The sequence below is a fragment of the Ptychodera flava genome, chromosome 7 (genome assembly GCF_041260155.1).
Source record: "Ptychodera flava strain L36383 chromosome 7, AS_Pfla_20210202, whole genome shotgun sequence".
NCBI classification, from domain to species: domain Eukaryota; kingdom Metazoa; phylum Hemichordata; class Enteropneusta; family Ptychoderidae; genus Ptychodera; species Ptychodera flava.
Genome location: NC_091934.1, coordinates 33,685,296 through 33,705,592, shown reverse-complemented (window position 1 = coordinate 33,705,592; position 20,297 = coordinate 33,685,296). Strand labels below are relative to the sequence as shown.

The 20,297-nt window shown below is 37.1% G+C and overlaps 2 protein-coding genes across 2 annotated transcripts in view; both read right to left on the bottom strand.

The window, feature by feature from the left end:
- LOC139137350 (FAD-dependent oxidoreductase domain-containing protein 2-like) overlaps positions 1–15,973 on the bottom strand; it is a 90,451-nt gene extending 74,478 nt beyond the window's left edge. Inside the window, exon 1 of the mRNA XM_070705396.1 lies at positions 15,811–15,973. Coding sequence (XP_070561497.1) covers positions 15,811–15,832 — 22 coding nt within the window. The 5' untranslated portion in view covers positions 15,833–15,973. The remainder of the gene's footprint in view (positions 1–15,810) is intronic.
- LOC139137348 (FAD-dependent oxidoreductase domain-containing protein 2-like) overlaps positions 3,914–20,297 on the bottom strand; it is a 48,028-nt gene continuing 31,644 nt past the window's right edge. The window contains exons 2-7 of the mRNA XM_070705391.1: positions 10,827–11,507; positions 10,214–10,471; positions 8,655–8,897; positions 7,341–7,548; positions 6,718–6,943; positions 3,914–5,580 (exon numbers count right to left, since the gene is read on the bottom strand). Coding sequence (XP_070561492.1) covers positions 5,416–5,580; positions 6,718–6,943; positions 7,341–7,548; positions 8,655–8,897; positions 10,214–10,471; positions 10,827–11,507 — 1,781 coding nt within the window. The 3' untranslated portion in view covers positions 3,914–5,415. The remainder of the gene's footprint in view (positions 5,581–6,717; positions 6,944–7,340; positions 7,549–8,654; positions 8,898–10,213; positions 10,472–10,826; positions 11,508–20,297) is intronic.

Genomic DNA, 20,297 nt, shown 5'->3' with positions numbered 1-20,297 from the left:
TCCGTGCGTTCAATGATGAACGGTTTCGAGAGACACATTGGACGATTGCCAGAATATATCTCGCGCTCTTTACATGAACATTTGACAGGTCATCCAGAAGTATGTCCAAGATACCCTTCCATACTTGCTATAAATCATGTAAATCGGAAGAAAAATGCTAAGATTGCGCAAAAAAACTGTTACTTACTAATGGCCCCTTGATCATCCTTTGCGATATGTTTGCAATAATCTCATAATATTGCCTTTAGAATTGTCATATCAAAATAGCGTTTAGCTTGCGCTCGCCAAAGCAGAGCGATCACTTTTTGTCGTCATCTTTTTGTCGCTATCACTGCCGCAGCAGAGTACGCGCTATGTATTCTTTTTGTCAACAATGCTTGGGTCGCGGGCGCTGCTTTAAATAATGTTAATTCGAAGAAAATCGCTCAATATTTGGTTCTGCTTTCTTCCAATGTTTGAGTGCTAAGAATACGAAAAAACTTTTTAACGCCATAACTACAGATATTGATATAATGTAATAGCAACAACCCCGATGAGGGCGGGTGTACATCTAATGAAGGTACTCCAATGGAGCGAAATAGAACTTTATGTCTCGCATTGTACCGAAATTTCGCGTATGGGGTTATTACTGAAGTTCACAGGTATATTGTGAAACACCCTTATCCCTCGAGACCCCGACTATAAAGGGAACTACAGGGACACCCTGACATATTTTCAACAAATACGGCCAAAGATGTTTTACATATGTGTTACTGTAACGTATTCGGAACAACATTAAAATTTGACAAGTATGTGAAATCAGTTATCTTGCACACGAAATCTATAATGATATAAATGTAAGGCAGCTGTCTTCATTTTAAAACAGACTTTTAGATAATAGGAAGACGCATATGTTTATGACCATCTTAATCACAAGAAGACGTTGATTTTTTATTTCGTTTATTTCGACCACAGAAATAAATTATGGTGATCTATAGGAACTTATACCTATATAATAGACACTATGCCAATCTTGAGAATTTGGGTTGGCAATTGTCAAGATGGTGTACGGTCGTTACTTTAGAAGTACATTTTTCAACGAGAGTAATGGAAATGGCAGATATGCTGAAAGAGGGCGCACTTATTGAACTCATTGGCTTTAAGTTTAGTGACTGAAATAAGAGTATTTTTAGAAGCTGATATACCCTGTCCCTGTGTTACATGATAAGAGTCATTTGTAATGTTCGCTACCTCGACGACACACGATATTTCTCGAACACTAAGGGATTGGACGTAAATTAGCAGGGGGCGGAGGGATTCGGAGGAGGATCACAATTTTTTGAAACACTGTTTTGGGGAGGGTTACAAATTTTTGAGCTCCTCTGAGGGACAGGGTCACAATTTTTTGGACCGAGTGTAAGTGGAGCATATGTAGAAAAATGTTTAAAAGACAATTTGCCCACATGAAGTAAGTTTAATAAGTCCTCTTTCATTTCCTATATATTAAAATAATCATCACCTACTACTCCAATACATTGCCAACTCTATGAACATATCAGTGCTACTTTCCTACCAACATCTCAACTACAATTATTTCCCATTTTAATCATTTTCCTCTCCATCATCATCATCATCATGATCATCATTGTCCTCATCATCGTCATTGTCCTCCTCATCATCATGTTCACAATTGTCTTTACTGCTGTAATCATTACTTTTATCATCATCATCATCATCATCATCATCATCATCATCATCATCATCATCATCATCATCATCACCATCAGTATAAGAGACTTTCGAATTATCCAGTATTTTCAGTTTTGCTTCTTTCGTTACAAACTGTTGCTTAAAAATGTTTTTACATGTAAAATATCTGAGATCTTGTCTTTTCAATGAAGCTACACTCTCAATGTCAATGTCATCAACATCTACTGGCATAGTGGTATACCCAGGAGCAATATTGTAATTTGGTTCTCCGTTTGCAGACCTTTCTCTGATTTTGCTTTCTCTTCCGTTTTTGGCTTTCGTCTTTTCGAAAATTACGATTGAACATACTTCTGCCCTTTTCAATCAACAACCCAATTTTTTCATGTACTTCATTGATCTGTTTCTGTAGATCAAGCAGGGTGGAGATTAATTTCGTTTTAAATGAGTGTTCTTCCTCTTTTCCCGTTATTAGTTCTTGAGTCTTGGTGAAATTTTTGTTATCAATGTCTTTCACAGTTTCAATCGTTTCTTCAGTGTCTTTTTTCAGTTATTTTCATTTTGTCTTCATTTTGTCCAAGAATAACTTTATCGCCTGGTTTAAGCACATGATTTTCTTTTAATAACTGACTGGCCGATGAAGGATCATTTCCGTTCTGTATTCCTGCCACTTTCTTTTCCAGTGCCTCTACATTTTTCTTCAGATCATACTGTGTCTTATGTACATCTTGTCAAAGTCTACAAAATTTAGACATTCGTAAGCAATGGTATAATTAGTCGAGGCTTTACAGAATTCGAGGAAAGTATTTTTGAAACTGGGGGAGGTTCACAAATTTTTCAGCCTTACTTTTGGGAAGGGTCATAAATTTTGGGACAACATGTCAGGGAGGGTCAAGATTTCTTGAGGAAGTCGTTCCGAAACGCCCCATCCTTCCCCTGATAATTTAAGTCCAGTCCCTAATGCCTAGAAATTTGCTAAGGAAGTAAATACTTTAGTATTAGTACCTTTATTTCTTTATGCAAATAAATTTGGAACTATGTAAAGAGGCTTCATCCTTTTATTTGCAGGTCATCGTCTTTGCAGTGACACGCACTCATAGAATACCAGTTCCACCGTATGGAATTGAGAAATGACGCCGTGGAACGAATGTGCTATACTCAGGTAAAAAGTTTTTAACCCTCCACTTGCTCTGGTGTTCAGTGTTGTCGTCAGTTTTAATGTTTATTTTTCATGCATGCATTGAACCAATACATCGTGAAAAGTTTACTGGGCAAGTTCTCCACAGCGGTCACAGTGGTGCCAATTTCTGCACAGGCGAACTAAGAGTAAATTGTCTAATAAAAACATGATACTTTTTTCGTAATTACTAAAAATAATTAACAATATCATAACTATGAGATATTGGTATCATTAAAACCGAGTTAGTGTTTCATCAGGGTTGAGCTTCCTTTCTGCGTAGCAGCACTCGATATGCTGGTCCCCTTCCCTTTTATATACTTCTACTGTATATTGCGTCGGCCAATATTTCACATAGTTCATCTTAGTTCGGTTTTATGGAGTGCTCCTATGCAAAAAGGAATCTCAACCCTGATGAAATACTAACATGGTGTGTCTGATATCAATATTTCATAATTATGGTATTATTGTTTAATAATGACGAAAATAATATGATATCTTATATTATTTACTCCTAGTTCTCCTGTGGTTTCTGCACAAAAAGGAGTGAAAATGTCATCAGCATACCGAATGATGTCCTTGTTTGCTCATTGATCTTTGTTGGTATTGAGCTTTTGATGTTTTTTGAATGAAATGTTTTTCTTTTTGTCAGAATCTCCTCGCCCATCACGTTATGATCACCTGATCATCCATTATTGTTTCAAATTGGCAGACCAACATCCAGTGTATGGTCACATGACCGGGACAATTTATTACAAACAATTTTCCACAGAAAAATATCCTCAGGCACCACTCTTTCGAGCCAGGGAGCACCAAAATTATTTTTGTTGTCTGGTGCACTGCCACTCAGAATGAGTAAGTGGAGTCTGACAAACGCACGCAATATCATCCATATCCAGATAACAAATGATTAATAAGGTTGATAAACCTGCACGTAGCACATAGATATTGATGAAATGGACGAAAACGGACGAATTCTAGATCGATTTTGGTTTGTAAATTTCATTATTCTTCCGGTCAGTAGAGCCACAACAATACGGTACAAGTGTATTCATGGGTTAGATGAACTCTAGACATTTTATTATCGAAATATAAGAGTAAGTAACTACGTCGTAAACTCATCAGCTTACAAGTGTTTTGTCTCTAGATTACGTTCAACAAAACAAAACATAAGGAAACATAAGGAAAACTGATTTTTGAAAGGTTATGCAAATTACCTGTCACGTGATAGTTATGCAAAAAATGGTGACACTATGGTAACTTAAATGTTTCCCTATATCTAGGCTTTCTGAAAATATGTAATTTACGGGAATTCTGAGCTTATTAACCACTAGAGAATTATTAGCTTAGAAAAGTCAATTACATGTTTTGGAACCTTAAGGCCTTGTCGTGAATATGATACGAAGAAGTAAAATTTCCATAACCAGGCGACAGCAGTCGCGAAACATTTTAGAAAGGTAAGTGAAGGCAAATATTCTTGACTTTAAACACTCATTAGTCCTTATTTAAAACACGGTAAAGTGTTAGGATTATATGTATTCAGTGTTGCTTTAAAATATCGATATCGTAAAACGGATGTACTTTGCGGCGATATGATAACTAAATGTCACTAAGTAAAATTTCCATAACCAGGCGACAGCAGTCGCGAAACATTTTAGAAAGGTAAGTGAAGGCAAATATTCTTGACTTTAAAACACTCATTAGTCCTTATTTAAAACACGGTAAAGTGTTAGGATTATATGTATTCAGTGTTGCTTTAAAATATCGATATCGTAAAACGGATGTACTTTGCGGCGATATGATAACTAAATGTCACTAAGTAAAATTTCCATAACCAGGCGACAGCAGTCGCGAAACATTTTAGAAAGGTAAGTGAAGGCAAATATTCTTGACTTTAAAACACTCATTAGTCCTTATTTAAAACACGGTAAAGTGTTAGGATTATATGTATTCAGTGTTGCTTTAAAATATCGATATCGTAAAACGGATGTACTTTGCGGCGATATGATAACTAAATGTCACTTAAGGTAGAACGCGCCTCGGGGACAGAGAGTCGGACTGTCAAAATTTCACAATCCTTTTCTGATCTACCACTTGCGGGGTTTATTTTAAGGCTCTTGGAGAAAGAAAACCTTTCACCGGCTTAGTTTTACGAAAATCCAAAATTTAATTTTCCCCATTGAGTTAACACAGGAATGGCGGCCATTTTGAATTTCAAATATCGCAAAATGTTGGGTAATTTGTTTCGCTAGTTCCATACTTTGCACGGTGACCCCCCGACTTTTATTGTTGATTTGGTAAGAGAATGGCTGAAAGTTTCATTCAGGAAAGTTTGAGCGAAAGTTGAAGTCTTTCACTGTCGAGGCGCATACTACCTTAAAGCAGACATAATTGTAACTAGTTCCTACTTTAGGTATTGTACTTATGTTCCAAAACAAGTCTAGGAGAATTCATTGAACTGAACAATGCATTGGATGTATCATTATTTTCGATTTTGAAAAAATGGTAGCAATTGCATAATTTCACTCTTGATCCATCACTCGACGAGAAAATTACCGCGGCATGAGGTCGATGGAATAGGGGATACACGCATTGTACCCGGAAAGGTCGGGTACTCTCTTCTTCTCTTCCTCCGTGAATGGAAACACTCTCGATTCAAACAATTCCTTTGAGCCGAAAAACGAAGCATTCCATTCTTTCCCTGGTTCCAATTTCAGCTGTAAAAACAAAATCAGTTACTTTAAATTTGACTTTGGTCGATAAAGCGTCGAGAGAGACGAAAGCGTTACCTGGCGTTCTAAACAATACGAAGCGATACACATGTAGTAGCTATAGTGAGAGACATTCAGCAGCTTCACGTCAGCTAATTATATTTTTATGAAGATTCACTGTTTGGGATATACAACTGGAGGGACTTTACTAAAGTCGATGAAACTTGCAATGCACATTGATTATACAATAATGTACAAGTTATTGACAGATATTTGATATTTAACATCTATTCGTAAACCAATCACTAATGTGCACGTAAAGTGAATGAGTGACACCCGACAAAGACGATGAAACTTGCATTATATATATATATATATATATATATATATATATATATATATATATATATATATATATATATATATATATATATATATATATATATATATATATAAAACTAGGAACATTCAGGGATAAACATCTTTATAGGGTGATTGCACCACATCTGATGAACTGGTACTAAGATTTTGCCCATAACAGCACATTGGTGACATGAAACACAAATCACAATTGATGAAAATAATTCGTTATTTGCGTATATTTGACGGCCTTTAAAACTCCCACTCCTATCTTTAGAACTTATGTACCAAACGTGATGAATCTAGCTGATGGTGTTTATCAAGACATGAATAAGAAAGGCATTTTGCAGTTTCAAAATCAAAGCATGACGATTATCTGGAGTAGAGGAAACCATATCTATGTAATCAAAAATTTCTCGGAATATTGCCAAAGTATAGTGTCATTTAATAGACAACTGTGACATGTACTGAAACACGGGAGTATTTTCTGTCCACTTATAGTTGTGCCATTAAATCGTGCGGATTGGCAAGGGTTCTTGGACTGTCAATGTCCAGGGTTGTTAAACAGTCCAAGTATAACAGTTTTGACACCGTAAGAGTGATTTTGGTTCGCTAATTGCGTTGCAGAACAGTTTTACCCCAACAAAAATATCCCCGACGGACACTTACCCTTACCTTAACATTTGGCGTTACCCAAAGGGTGGGGGGATGAAAATGTTTGGGTGGTAATTATTGATGGGAAACCGTCCTGACTCCATTGACATGATTAATAGCAATACTCACGATTTTGTTCACGAAGTTCCTCAGCAGGTTGAGATTTATGTCTGGATTCTGATCCAAGAAGCCAGGCACGTCGTATCTCAACACGAACGATTCATGCAGCAGAGTTTGGCTTTGATATTCCCCATTTAGGTAGTGAGCTACTCTGGGATGCAGGAATGCGTGACACCTTCCAACCTCAAAGTCAGGAGTATGAACGAAGTCATTTGCAACTGCAATTTTCTCAAACCTAGTGGGAAAAGAAAACATTAACCAGGTCTGAATTAATCTAACAAACCTGTTAAGGAACCATTAGTGTCTTTCTTTATCTTTAAAGCTTTTCAGACGTAAAACCATAGTTCTTTAATATTGTCTTGAAAAAAAATCTAGCTATATATTCGACCACTATACGGCAAGGGGTACTTTTAATTTTTCATGGCTATTGTTGAATTCTTGTTGCTGTATGAAAAAGGAATTCCATTATACAAAATAACAGAACCTTTTGCAAATTTTGCAAAAAGAAGAAAAAGTGATATTATAAACGACGGACTTTTTAAAAAGCTTCCTTTCAAGGGGTAAACTATTCAGAAACCTGATCTTTATTCCTCGAAGCTTTGCATATTCGCGGTCGCATCGTATCTACTTACTCATCAAATCCATAGACAAGCTTTATGACTAACACGTGCTTGTACTTGTCAAAGAATCGTCGACTCTCGAACACATAGGGTTTGGGAAGATCCTCGTAGAAATGTGCTTTGACCATGTCCTCCTTTCCTGGCTCAAAGTCTGGGATCCCAACCACGTGAATCAAGAAGTCATTCATCTGGTAAATACTATCACCCAAACTTACTCGGTCTGAAAGTTTCATAGAAAGTCAATGTGAGGGAATGACATTGTACACTTTGAAAAGGTGATCCGGATGTAAAATGATTAATAAATCACAGTTGCGTCTTCACGTGAACTTCGCTTATACTGAACAAAGGTTCATTCAGACAAAGAACATGTATTTTTGAAAGGAAATCCTTTCTTACATTAGCGAATTTTTGGACTTCGAATGTAGGCGCATCATGCAAGCATTCTACTATCATTGCTTTCTTGTCACTTAGAACTTCTTTATGCGCGCTTTTGGCAAATAGTACACTCACTAGCTGGCATACAAGATTCAATAACAGAGCAATCTAAACAGATATGGTTTATCACGTTTTTTGTTTTTAATTGACAAACATTCGCAATATCATCTCCATTCAAAATGCAGGTTCCGTGTCAGCCCGAGTTTGTAGTTTATGTCTGCCAGATTGGTGTTCGCGAATAGAGAAATTGGCTCTCGAACTTTTAATATTTTCAGTTCGAATTCGTTATTCAGAATGAGCGCATTTCATCCTTTCCCTCTGTAAGGTATGCAAAAAATGCTTAGCTTTCTATGTTATATGCAATAACATGTTAGCTTTAGCTGGCAACGTTGATAATTAAGCATACATATTAGCTGAAGAGCACTTGCTTTATCTGGGAGAAGAAAACACGAGTTCTTCGAGAGAACTAATATAACGTTAAATGCATCAATAGGTGGAGCTAAGGGAGTGTTAATCTCAAGTTGAGAACGTTAAGGAATTCTACTAATTAGTTTATGCTACATGTCTTTAACACAGACAATTTGACCGGGTACAAAATCCATAAGAAGAAGGTTTCGTATTGCCTGCATGTCAAATGGTACCAGTTATCTAACACAATTGGAGTATGTCAACTATATTCCATTTGTGTTTAACGATTCCTGCCCCAAAGCCAATTGTACCCGGTCATGGTCATCGGAACTCCCTATCTTAGATGACTTTGTCATCTCTGTACCTCTGTAACAAAATATACTATTAACGCATCCATAATTGATGAAAACGTCTATCATAGTACAAAAGGCAAGAAGTGGTAAATTATTGCCTGGTTATACAAGAAAGGTCGATCTGACGTACTGATAATCCTTTTGGCGATGGCGTCCACGTTCATGTCCACTTTAACCGTTGGGTAGGGGACATCATTGTACTTTTCATTGAGAAAGTTGGACAAGGTGCGGATGTTGTACCGGAAGCCGTGGATGAATCCAGATGCTGCCTTTCTGTCGATGCACTGCATGCTGGTCCCCATGAAGTACATGTTTGGGATGCTCGACTCCCAGGTATTAGATAATTTTGGGAATTTCCCGCCAGCTTTGGTTTCTGCAAATAACCATAGGAAAGTAAGATATCCCTCTACCTCAATATTAGCCGACCAATTGCTGCATTGATTTGTGCAGACAAAAACACGTATAAGCTTAAGTAAATAGTGTATACACTACCGTACCTGAATCATGTCAGTTACTTCTCTTACAGGCATAGCATGCGTTTAAGGTAGTATGCATCTCGAAAGTGAAAGCGTTTGCTCAAACTTTCCTGAATGAAACTTTCAACCATTCTCTTACAAAATCAACACTAAAAATCGGGGTCACCGTGCAAGGTTTGGAACAAGGGAAACAGATTACCCAACAATTTGCAATATTTGAAATTCAAAATGGACGCCATCCCTGTGTTAACTCTATAGGGGGAAAATTAAATTTTGGATTTCGTAAAACCAAGACGTCAAAATTTTTCTGTCTTCAACAGCTTTAAAATGAGCCCCACAAGTATTAGATTAGAAAACAGTTGTAGAAAGTTTGGGAGTCCGATTATCTGTCCTCGAGGTGCGTTCTACCTTAAGGTAAAGCTATCAGATGAATGAACCGATTCTTATTTACTCATCTCTAAAGAACTACATATGTATTGATGTGCTCTCGCATATAATAATGATGTATATGGGGTTCTGATATACCGCTCTTTTAAATACAGCGTATGCTCAAAGGTACAGTGATTTTAATATTTGGTGATAGTTTTTTTGTGTATTGTGAAAGAACTAGCTCTTCCTGTTCTATACTGGTATGTCCATAAAATATACAGTACACACCTTGGAAACGCAATGCATTGTTTGCATCATATGCAACGTTATTGTGGACAACTGAATTATCATTGACTAGACTACAGGTGTTTAACAATAGCAGAATTGAGCAATACACACACACAGTCTGTGCAGACGAGTTCGACACTGAGCATTTAGGAATGGATTTGTGGTGTAGAACTATTAATTGGAAAATTCGTCAAGCTAATAGAGCTTTCAGAATCGCACATATACATTTCTGCTTACACTTTGCGATGCTGGAGTCAGCAAAACCTCGATTGTGAAAGGGGGCCAAACCAAGACTCAGTCTTTGTTTTACGTATAGATGCATCACGACAAAAAGACCACTAAGGTATGTTTTGATGGACTCTTTAACCTGTTTAGCACCTGTGATAACAAGCAATATAAAGGGTAATCATATGGAATATGTATGTATGTGGTATTTCCTATCCTAATACCAAGTCTTGAAGGTGGTTCAGGTAAGATTGAGACGGGGTAAGGTGATGCTAGGTTGATGCACAGAAGCAAACAAATATGTTAACAACATTTAACAGTGTACACTTACCCGGTTTACAGTCTTCGGCGAAGATCGACAAATCCACATAGTTGAAACCAGTGCAACAGATCACGTGATCGTAGGCCGGGGGTCGCAGAAAGTAGTAGCCTTGCTTCTTCTCCCAGTGAGCTACAACGTCCTTGAAGGTGCACAGGTACTTGCCCTCTGGAGTCTTCTCTACCGACTGCAGCAACAAAGCCACGTAGACGGCCAACGACTTCAGCTGGTACATATCAAGTATGGTGTTGTTGATGGCACGCAGGTCACCTGAACAGAGAGGGTAGTATCATCTAAGATGGCCTGATAAAATTTGGATACATATTGCACGACTGTATGCCTATCAGTATACTCAACTCGCTAAGTATACATAATAATCGTCGACTTAAACAATTGTGCCTTGTTTTTACATGTAAAATGAGCATGTCAAAAAAGACAGATACAACAAAGTGAATTTTGCGCAAAATTATAGACTCGAGGGAGTTCAAGTCAAAAATAATTATTTTACTTGTCTCTGATAAAAATCAAAACAGGACTATTCAATGTTAGAAATTATGGGTTTGTTATGTTGAAAATAGTATTTTATCATTTCCATTTTTTTCAGTTAAGGAAGTAAAAGTCTTACCAACGAAGTGAGTTTCCCAAGCATACTTCAATTTCCTGTCTCCAAAGATGTGTACAAGACTTGCATGGCCAGCTAAGTTGTTCGCTGCTTCAAATGCACTATTGCCGTTGCCGATAATACACACTGATTTGCCTTCATATTTCTCAGGATCGACATCATGTGTCCCATAGGTCTCCAGGTGTTCCTTCCCTTTGATTTCATCAGGAATTCTTTCAGACACTGCTCCAGTGGCGACCAGCATCACCTCGGCTTTGTAAACAGCTCCCTCGGTGGTCAATATTTTGAAATTCACGTTCGGCTCGTTGCCTTTGTATTTGGATATTTCTTTCACTCGCGTGTTGTATTTGATGTTGATCTTCAACTTTGAAGCGAAGTCGTTGACGTAGCGAACCAGATCATCGGCCGATGGGAAGAGCTCCTTGGAGTACTTGGTGAAGAGAAGGTCACGGTCATCGCTGAGAAGGGAATTCCAGTCATGGCGCATGTTGTACTCATGTTCTGGAAATGGATTGAACCGCTTGTTGATGGAGATTAAGGTGCGATGAACTGGATTGGTACGAAAGAACGAGCCTGGCACGTCACTAGCTTCCAGAATGACATAGTTTCGACCTGCACGTTTGAGAAAATATCCCATCTGAAGACCGGCAGGACCAGCTCCAACGATGACATATTGGTATGTACCTGTTGGTTTTATTGAAAAGAAAATTTTGGTTGCAATTAGTTTATCAAACTAAGTTAAACGCGAACATGAAGGACTGGACGTAAAACTAGAGGACAATAAATAACAATAATTACCAAAAACACCAACCGCACCTGGCAACATTGTGAAAACACATGGCATCTCCAAATCGATTTTAGCACAGTCTCAAACAAAGGGTTGAAATCGCCAAACACCATGAATAATCCAATAGCGATAACCCTTTGCCTTCATTTTCAGCAAACACAGAAGCGATAAGGTATCCTTTGAATTTAGTCAAAGCTGAATCCCTGCATAGGTCGCTTAATTTGTAAAGGCTTATGCTCTGACATAGACCGACAAAGTCGGACTACACATGTGGATCACACGGCTAACCACGATTAAATTAGCCTTGGGGCGACATCTTGTGATTAAAACTCATGAATCGATTACTTTGTTTTTATGGAAATACTTCTATCCAAATAAAAAAGATCCGTATATCTTTCTTTCACGACTTTGTGTTGATGTGTGTACCGGTACTATCTGATTTATAATCTGTCAGGATGTTCTGCGCTGTGCTGTGCCATCCTCTGTCATAGACTGTTTTCTGAACAGTCTATGGTTCTGTGTACAATAACTGTGTAATACGAATTTTAATCTATGATTTTCGAATAACAAATTAGTATGATTGCTTGTAATTCAGTATCTCCTGTGTTCATACAATGACAATGTCAGATCTTGCGAATCCTAGACTAGATGTCAATCGTGGCATGATATTGGAGTATTGAAAGACGCTTAGTAGTATGTTGTCGATTAAATGTTAATTTACATATTTTATTGAATATTTGCTTTTATGGTAGTATATCAATATCGACTTGCACCCAAGTCGATGAACGTTGCTGCTTGCGGTATTGACCATAAACAGATAAGACGAGATCAGTATTAGATATTAGCAGTGCCTTATGAGTTGACTCGTTTTTTGCATGGTAAATAAACGTTTGCAATGTTAAACAAGTAGGTAGAATTACTGGATCAATTTTGATGAAACACTCGATAAAAATTACTCACATGAAAATGTGTTGATACGGACAGACATTTGGCCTTATCTTGTTAACTAACTGTTTATTTGCGAAAATACTGAACTTGACCTCTCTTCAAAGTTAGTGCATCAAATGTTATTAAACTTGAGGTCTTTCAAAGCTACTATTGCACTTGCAGGTAACGCTCGTTGCTCGTGAAAGAATTTCCTATTTGAACGTTGAAACAGCCTAAAGAGCAAGAGAAATATATCAAGGTATACTGGACAAAGTATAATATACTATACTACATATAAATAGTGTTTGCTCATGACACTGTGATTGCAGTGTAAGACATTGATCAGGTACATATCAATTTTATCTGTAGAAGGGAAGCATTCAATCCAACACATAAATTTCAGCTGGATAATAAACAGTTACATGTCTATAAAGACAGGTTACGATCGAATATTCACGTCGTCATAATAGAAGGACAATTTCACTCTGGCTTATTACATGCCAAAGTTTAGAAAGTATGCCAGCGTGTTGATTTCAACTTTAACCTATACTGGTAGTTTGTAGGCCCAAGGTTGTCGCGCCACTGTTAAATTAGTTCAATTGTGAGGGCGATTATTAATCGAGGTAGCGTAACCTGTCGGTTAGAGATCGTGGTACTTAAAGCTTATTCAAAGGTCGCAGGGGGCATGACACCTCTCAAAATCACCTGGACAGGTGAAACCTTTCAGCGCCTAGAAACTCGAAATTTAAAACCTCGAATTGTAAATGAAAAGTTATTCATCCATAACCGCATTGTTCGAACGGATGGTAATATGAACAATGCTAAAGCCGGTCCTCCAAATTCCGTTGTTTTTACGCAATTCGCACCGCAGGGGATGATTTTAATGTACGTCTCTGTAATTCTATTTCTCCACTTCATAAATTAACCTGTAAAGCATTGTATTCACATCTCATACAAATGTATTCAGCGCATGCTGGTAATAAGCTCTTGAAATGGTTCAACAATCTTAATGTGACGCCTCTTGAATCACTGAGTGATTGCAGCAAAATCTGGACTAATGTTTACAATTTAACAAAAGAAACAAAACTTAGAGAGTTCCAATGGAAATTGTTACATCGTTTAATACCATGTAATAAGTATCTGTATTTTTGGAAGTTAAGGATTCTATGTATTGTCCCAATATGCCAACAGATAGACTCTTTAGAACATAGATTTATACATTGTCAAATTGCTGCCAAGTGTTGGAATAGAGTAAGACTCATTATTTCAAGGTATTTTGAGATACAGGTAGATATAACACCAGCCAATATTATTTTTACAGAGGTCTGTGGTGACATAAACTTAAAGAAACAGGATTGTATTGTTAATCTTCTTATCTTACTGGGTAAATGGAGCATCCATAAATATTGGATAACTAACACAAATACACCAGTTGAAGTGATACTTAAAAACGAATTCATCTTGAGATATAAAATAGAAAAGCAGATTGGTACAAAAGAGTATGTATTACAAACCTTTGAGAAAATTATTAATTTAATGTGAATTCTCCTCTTCAAGATATAGACTGTATCGTATTTCATCATTACACTTTACCTCGCATTGTATATATTTCTTATAAGCTCATGATGATTTACAATAAAAGATAAAAAAAAAAATGCTAAAGCCGGTTGTCTGGTTTTGGGCGTGCGTAAGCTGAAGATGCGTACTATAACCAGTTCGATACACTTCAAACGGTCAGTAATCATTGGGTTTCGCCGCGTCCTTTTCAATCAATAAAACATGATGTAACAGAACTTTTGCCTTATCAGCCCCAATTCTATAATGTCCAACAATTAGTCTGTGTTCGAACACGCTTTTCAATGCTCTTGGAGATCAACGAAATGATGGCTAAAACTGATATCAAAGTTCTGCTATTACTGAAGTGTCGACCGTTATCAAATGATTAACTAGAAACATTACCTAATGAAAGGAATATGACCTACTTTACCAGCACCTTGCGACCATTTAGTTTGCATATGTTTTGATTGCAGAGATTTACTATACTAGAACTGCACCACTCAGCGTAATTGGAGTATGAAAAAACGTGGGTACGACCTGGTGTCAAAATGGTATCGTCCAACTATGTCAAAATACTGGAGTACCGTAAACTTAATTGTTTATGCAAGGATTCGAATGAACCAGTACTTCGCTGTGTCAAAACAACAGCTCAAAGGTACATGCGGTGGATGTGCCTCGATTGATTAGTTAGGCCCGCGTTTTGACCAATCACCGAATCGCAAAAATAGAATCTGCATCAGACGTCTTTGAATCGGACATCAGCTCTCGTGACCAGGACCCACGGTAGGCGCTTAAGTTTATAGTAAAGCAACGATGGTTTCGACACAAAATAAGGCTTGTCATCGGCTCGGAAAGGGAAGACGACTGAGTAACTGCCCAAATTTCTGGCATTTTTGCGACACCAGTTAGACAGGTTGATTGTTGACGTGAAAAAGAATTTTAGCTCTTAGTGCATGTCTTACAAGATTCTCCGATAGCACCCTTGTCGCCGGCTCTCCCTTAATATTCATGCTGAAGTTTTCAACAAAATACGTTGTTTTGCAAAGGGATACTATACTCACTTTTTTGCCAATGGACATAAACGTAGGTCAGTACATAACTTGAACTTAGACAGTAACTATGCGTTTAAGTCAGTTAACTGTAACACGATTGGAACTAATTTGGGATAATTGGATTTTCATATTTTTCAAATTTCTCAAGTGTTACGTGCCGTATAGTTGAATGTTGCAATATTGCAAATTACTCATAAAAACAAGTGTGTAATGTAAAAAGAAAAGCAGATGAGATTATATTTGTAGATTAAATAGGCATTAGTTCACATCCAATTATCACAAATTAGTTTCAATCGTGTTCTGTTCTTTAAGTCACAAACCAACTTTTTCTGCCAGCGGCACACATGGAAAAGTTCGTAAATAGCAGAAGGGTAAAAAAAGTGACAGCCGCTAGGTAGATCGACAGAGTAGAATTCTTTTATACGTTTACATAAATTTTCAAGCACTCTGATCTGATCAAGTCTACGCTATTGTCGGATTTAAAGACATCTTTTCATCCTTAAGTATTTCTGCTGACGGTGAATTATGGAGCAAATCAAACTAGCGGTAATATTATCTTCCAGAAGGTACGATGCATTGGACTTGACATTTCTCGCCATTGACTGTGGAGTCATTAACATACTGTAAATTACAAAAAACGTACAAATAGTGTGACGATACAAACCTGGCGAGTTTTTTGAGTCCATCGTTGGTTTCGTCGACTGTTACGGCTAGTAAAACTGCCACGATGCTATCAGTGGAAGAGAGGAAAGAGTCTGAGATAATGAAAGCCAGGGACTGCAGAGCCAACTTTTATAGACGCGCGAGAATATTAAATTATGCGCATTTATTGTACCCTAACCTAACCCAGTGGGTTAAGCTGTACCCCGGATTTTTGCAGATCACGTTCATTATACAGTGATGGGAAGCCCTGGCAACCACCTCAACAATATTTGAACAAACTGGACAGAAAAACTTTGAAAAACAATAAGTGAAAATATTTAACAATAATAAAACCACAGAAATAGATTTTACAGGAATTTAACTTATAAAGCTTCAATTTAGGTGATGTATTCGTGGGGTATAGATGACTTTATGAGAGATATCACTTCACGGTGATATTTCCAGCACTGTGCAGCACAGATAAAACCTTTGCATGAAATGAGAGAGGTTTAGTAACACGTCATTATGAATACACGTGCATCTGACGACACGCAGTGGCGTGCATCCGTGCTTTTGTGTGAATTTTGGTTTAGTTGTGCGTTCCCGATGATTTGGCTGCATTTTTTGTCAGAAACATGCGGAGTTCGTGTTATTTTTTTCGGAAAATTAATTTCTTTACATGATGATTATTCTTATACCTCGTTCTATCCTCGAATGAAATCGGCCGATTTTCCGTTCTGGAGGCGTCAGATAAAAACTTGATATAAGACTAAACCATTCCGATCATGTCAGGAAATCAAAGCAAGAACACTGTACTTCTTCTACGGGTGCAAACTCTGTGAAATATTCTGATATCTAAGATGTTTGCTTATTTACAATGATACTTAACGAGGTTGTTTGTCTAAATTCACCGAAATATCAAGAAAATCTAAAATATAATATACGATATTATGACTAGTACGTTTAAAACTGTCGTTTATCGTTCCTGTTATCACTTGACAAAGAGGCTAAGTGTACTGATTGAACGTAATTAGGTGTAGCTAACCTCTTTATTCTTGCTCATAAAACACTTGCATAGAAATGTGCGACTACAGTAAAACCGTAAGTTTTAATCATTCTTCAGGAGCTTGTCCTTTTCGGTTCGAGTCTTTTACGAGCTTGTTATTCCTCGGTCCGACCACTTAGATTTACTGCCACAGAAAGTTCATGAGCCGGGCACAAGAATGTCGAGGACTGTGTCCAATTTGCATAAGAGAGTCATAACCTGTCTTGAATGGGTCTGTTCGAATTTTTAGATGAACACGAAGATGTCATACCTTTGTCGGGCATAAAAGTACTGAAAAGGTGCCCCGTAGAGTTCTCATCGTATATTCAGGCTTTAAAGGTAGTAGTATCACGTGACCAAAAGAGCCCAAGCAAATCTGAAGTGCGCATTAGAAAATATTTCTCCACATTGGGAATTGAAGCATGAGCATTATACTTTGAGAGAAGGGTGATCAAATAAGGGTAAAAATAATTGCAAGGTGAAAATCGTAGAGAAGAAATTTTTCAGACTTTAGATGCTGCATCATAAAAAATTCTCACGACCAGAAAGTGAAAAATTGCCAATGCGTTAAAAGTATTTTGCTGAAAAACGCTGCGTTACAACATCACCGTCAAAGACACGCTATACTGCTGTAAGATTATTTTGTCTTTTTTAACTTACTGTTTATTTACATTCTATCGATTCCTTTCATATCTATTGACGTTGTCGCAGTGATATATTGTATCAGCATTGAGATATTTTGCATTTATATTCACGGACTTAACAAGACAATATTATTTATATTTTCAATAGATTTGCTCTACAAAACAGAAAACGACTACATTTTCTTTGATATTCTCGACGAAAATGAACAGTTCAGCATGCAACTACATAAGGCTGTTAATAGGCATAAGTACTGCGCTGACTGTGTGTGACCGTAATTTTAAGTACAGTAACATTAATACACAGGAAAATACAGCACTTGTACTCTGTTGCTTTCACTTTCTTTTTGTAAATATTTTATAAAGTAATGCAGGCTAGTGCTGTTACTGGTCGGGGCACCCCTTTTCTGCTATCTATAATATGAGAATAAGTTCTTCATGCACTGATAATTGGGTTACAATCTTGGCTTTCACAACTTGCACTGAACGTGATCTCTGATTTTTTCTAGGAAATCTTAAATATCTTCTTTAGTCTTTTCACAGAACGAATTCTTCAATGACTGGAGGTTGTTTACGGTGGAAGAATGCAAGTAGTGTTACAAAATCTTCTGTTTCTTGCGAGACTGATTTATGATGTTAACAGCACCTGAAAACAGCACAAAGTTGTATAGTAGTGTGTATGGTTAATGTCAATTTTGATGAACTGTGGAAAAATCCTAGGGATAGATCAAAAATGACTGTAACGACTGATTTCAATGTTTATTACTGCACTTGTACTGTCCGCCTTCGCAACAGTCAAAGTATATATATATATATAAATATATATATATATATATATATATATATATATATATATATATATATATATATATATATATATATATATATATATATATATAAGGCAAAGTCCGCAACTTCATGAAAATGACATACCAATATACTTCAAACGTTGAATTTATACTGTTCCAAAGGATAGCTAGAGTATCTACTTGCAAATCGGACATTTTACCGTCACAACCATCCCTATGTAAACTCTATGGAGAAAATAAAATTTTAGAATTTCGAAAAAACTGAGCCGGTGAAAAGCTTTCTTACACCAAAGGGAAAGTTTCAAAATGAACCCCCACATGTGGTATATCAGAAAAGATTTGTAAAAGTTTGAGAGTCCGAATGTCTGTCCACGAGGCGCGTTCTACTCAATAAAACTCATTTGTTAACTTGAACTTGCCACATTTTCAAAGCATTATTTATAATTACTTTGACCTAGATCATAGCCACGATAAGTACAAAGTAGGCCTAAACCATGCTCAAAACAAGATTACCCAAGTCTGATCTCCACAAAAAAATCGCATCTTTAACTCCTCTTCTCTCATAGAAAAGTACGGTACGTTTTGAGTAGTGGAGTACACACAATATTTTCTCCATCTCTTTGGCACTGCAGGAGAGATCTCCTGACACAAAATTAAATACACGGATAAAACCATGAAAACACGCCAAAAACACAAATTCAGTGACCTATCACAATAGCGTAAATCAGATCCTGGTTAGAAACTATGAAAGATGCACAGAGAATCACCTTCATCAAACATGTCAGAATTAAGTATATGTACGAGGTTTCTATGACCATTGAATTTAACCCTTTCGCCGCCATGGCTTGGCCAACGGTCATTGCTATCATTTATTGAATTTTAAAGAAATGTGGGATGAACAGGTCATAATTCCATGAACAAGGAAGAAAAACAACTACTATGTATCCCAGAAAACGAAAACACGAAGCTCAGATTCTATTAGATTAAATCTTTGCTTTGCTTTCAGCTTAGCTCGTTAACATGGATGTAATACAAGTAATGCACATAACATGAGAGGTTTACAGATCGTGAAACCTGTTGCATTATTCAAAGCTTTTTAAGGTACTTGAGATAACATTTTAGCTTGCGTACCTGTACCAGACAAGCCGTCTCCAAATACTTTGTCTTATCTTTACCCTTGGTGATTTACCTTTGTGTGTGTTTTTAGTTCTCTGCACCCAAGACAAAGATAGATTTACAGCTGTAACCCTTGCGTACCGAATATTTACCAAATCCTGCTATAGAGACAGGCCTTCCATCTTGTTAACCTCAGTTGCCTGTAAACTGGTCCATACACAACAGTGACAACAATGGGTTTGGACAAAACCATGTTGATTAAAGGGGTAGAGGCCTTAGGGCTGAAGGCGATGAAGCATATGCAAAAACAGGTCTAGCTCAGGCTTGATGCGAAAACGGAATACAAACTGTGCGAGGGTTTTGCACGTTTAAGTAAATGTAACTTGCTGTGCATGTGCTCACACTAGCATACGCATTTGTATACTTGATGCGTGTCTCTGACATATTTTGGTAACATTATAGTGCACACAATGTACAAAATGGTTTAAGCTGAATGAATGGAGAGAATGGGCCGGGCAGAATCTGTTAGTAAACAAGAGTACACATGAAACTACAAAAAAACCCGTTTGTCATGGTTCATATTGACTTTCTGAATTTAGTCGCTCTGCCTCATTTTTTGGTTTCAAACAGAGATACGGAATCCTTTCTCACTTGTTTGATCCATATAAATTAATAGTTGGAATGTTTTACCTTTCCGCATGCCTGTCAAGAAGTTAATCACTGCTATCTCACTGAATTAGGCAAAACACGGCCTGATCTATATCGGAAGACCTGCTGCAAATGCCGTCATATCATTTGTCATAAATACTGATGTTGGAATGCACGTGGAATTTAATTTTGAAAACCACCCATCTGTTATTACAACACAGTGTTCGTCGTAGTTTGTCTAACTTTGTCA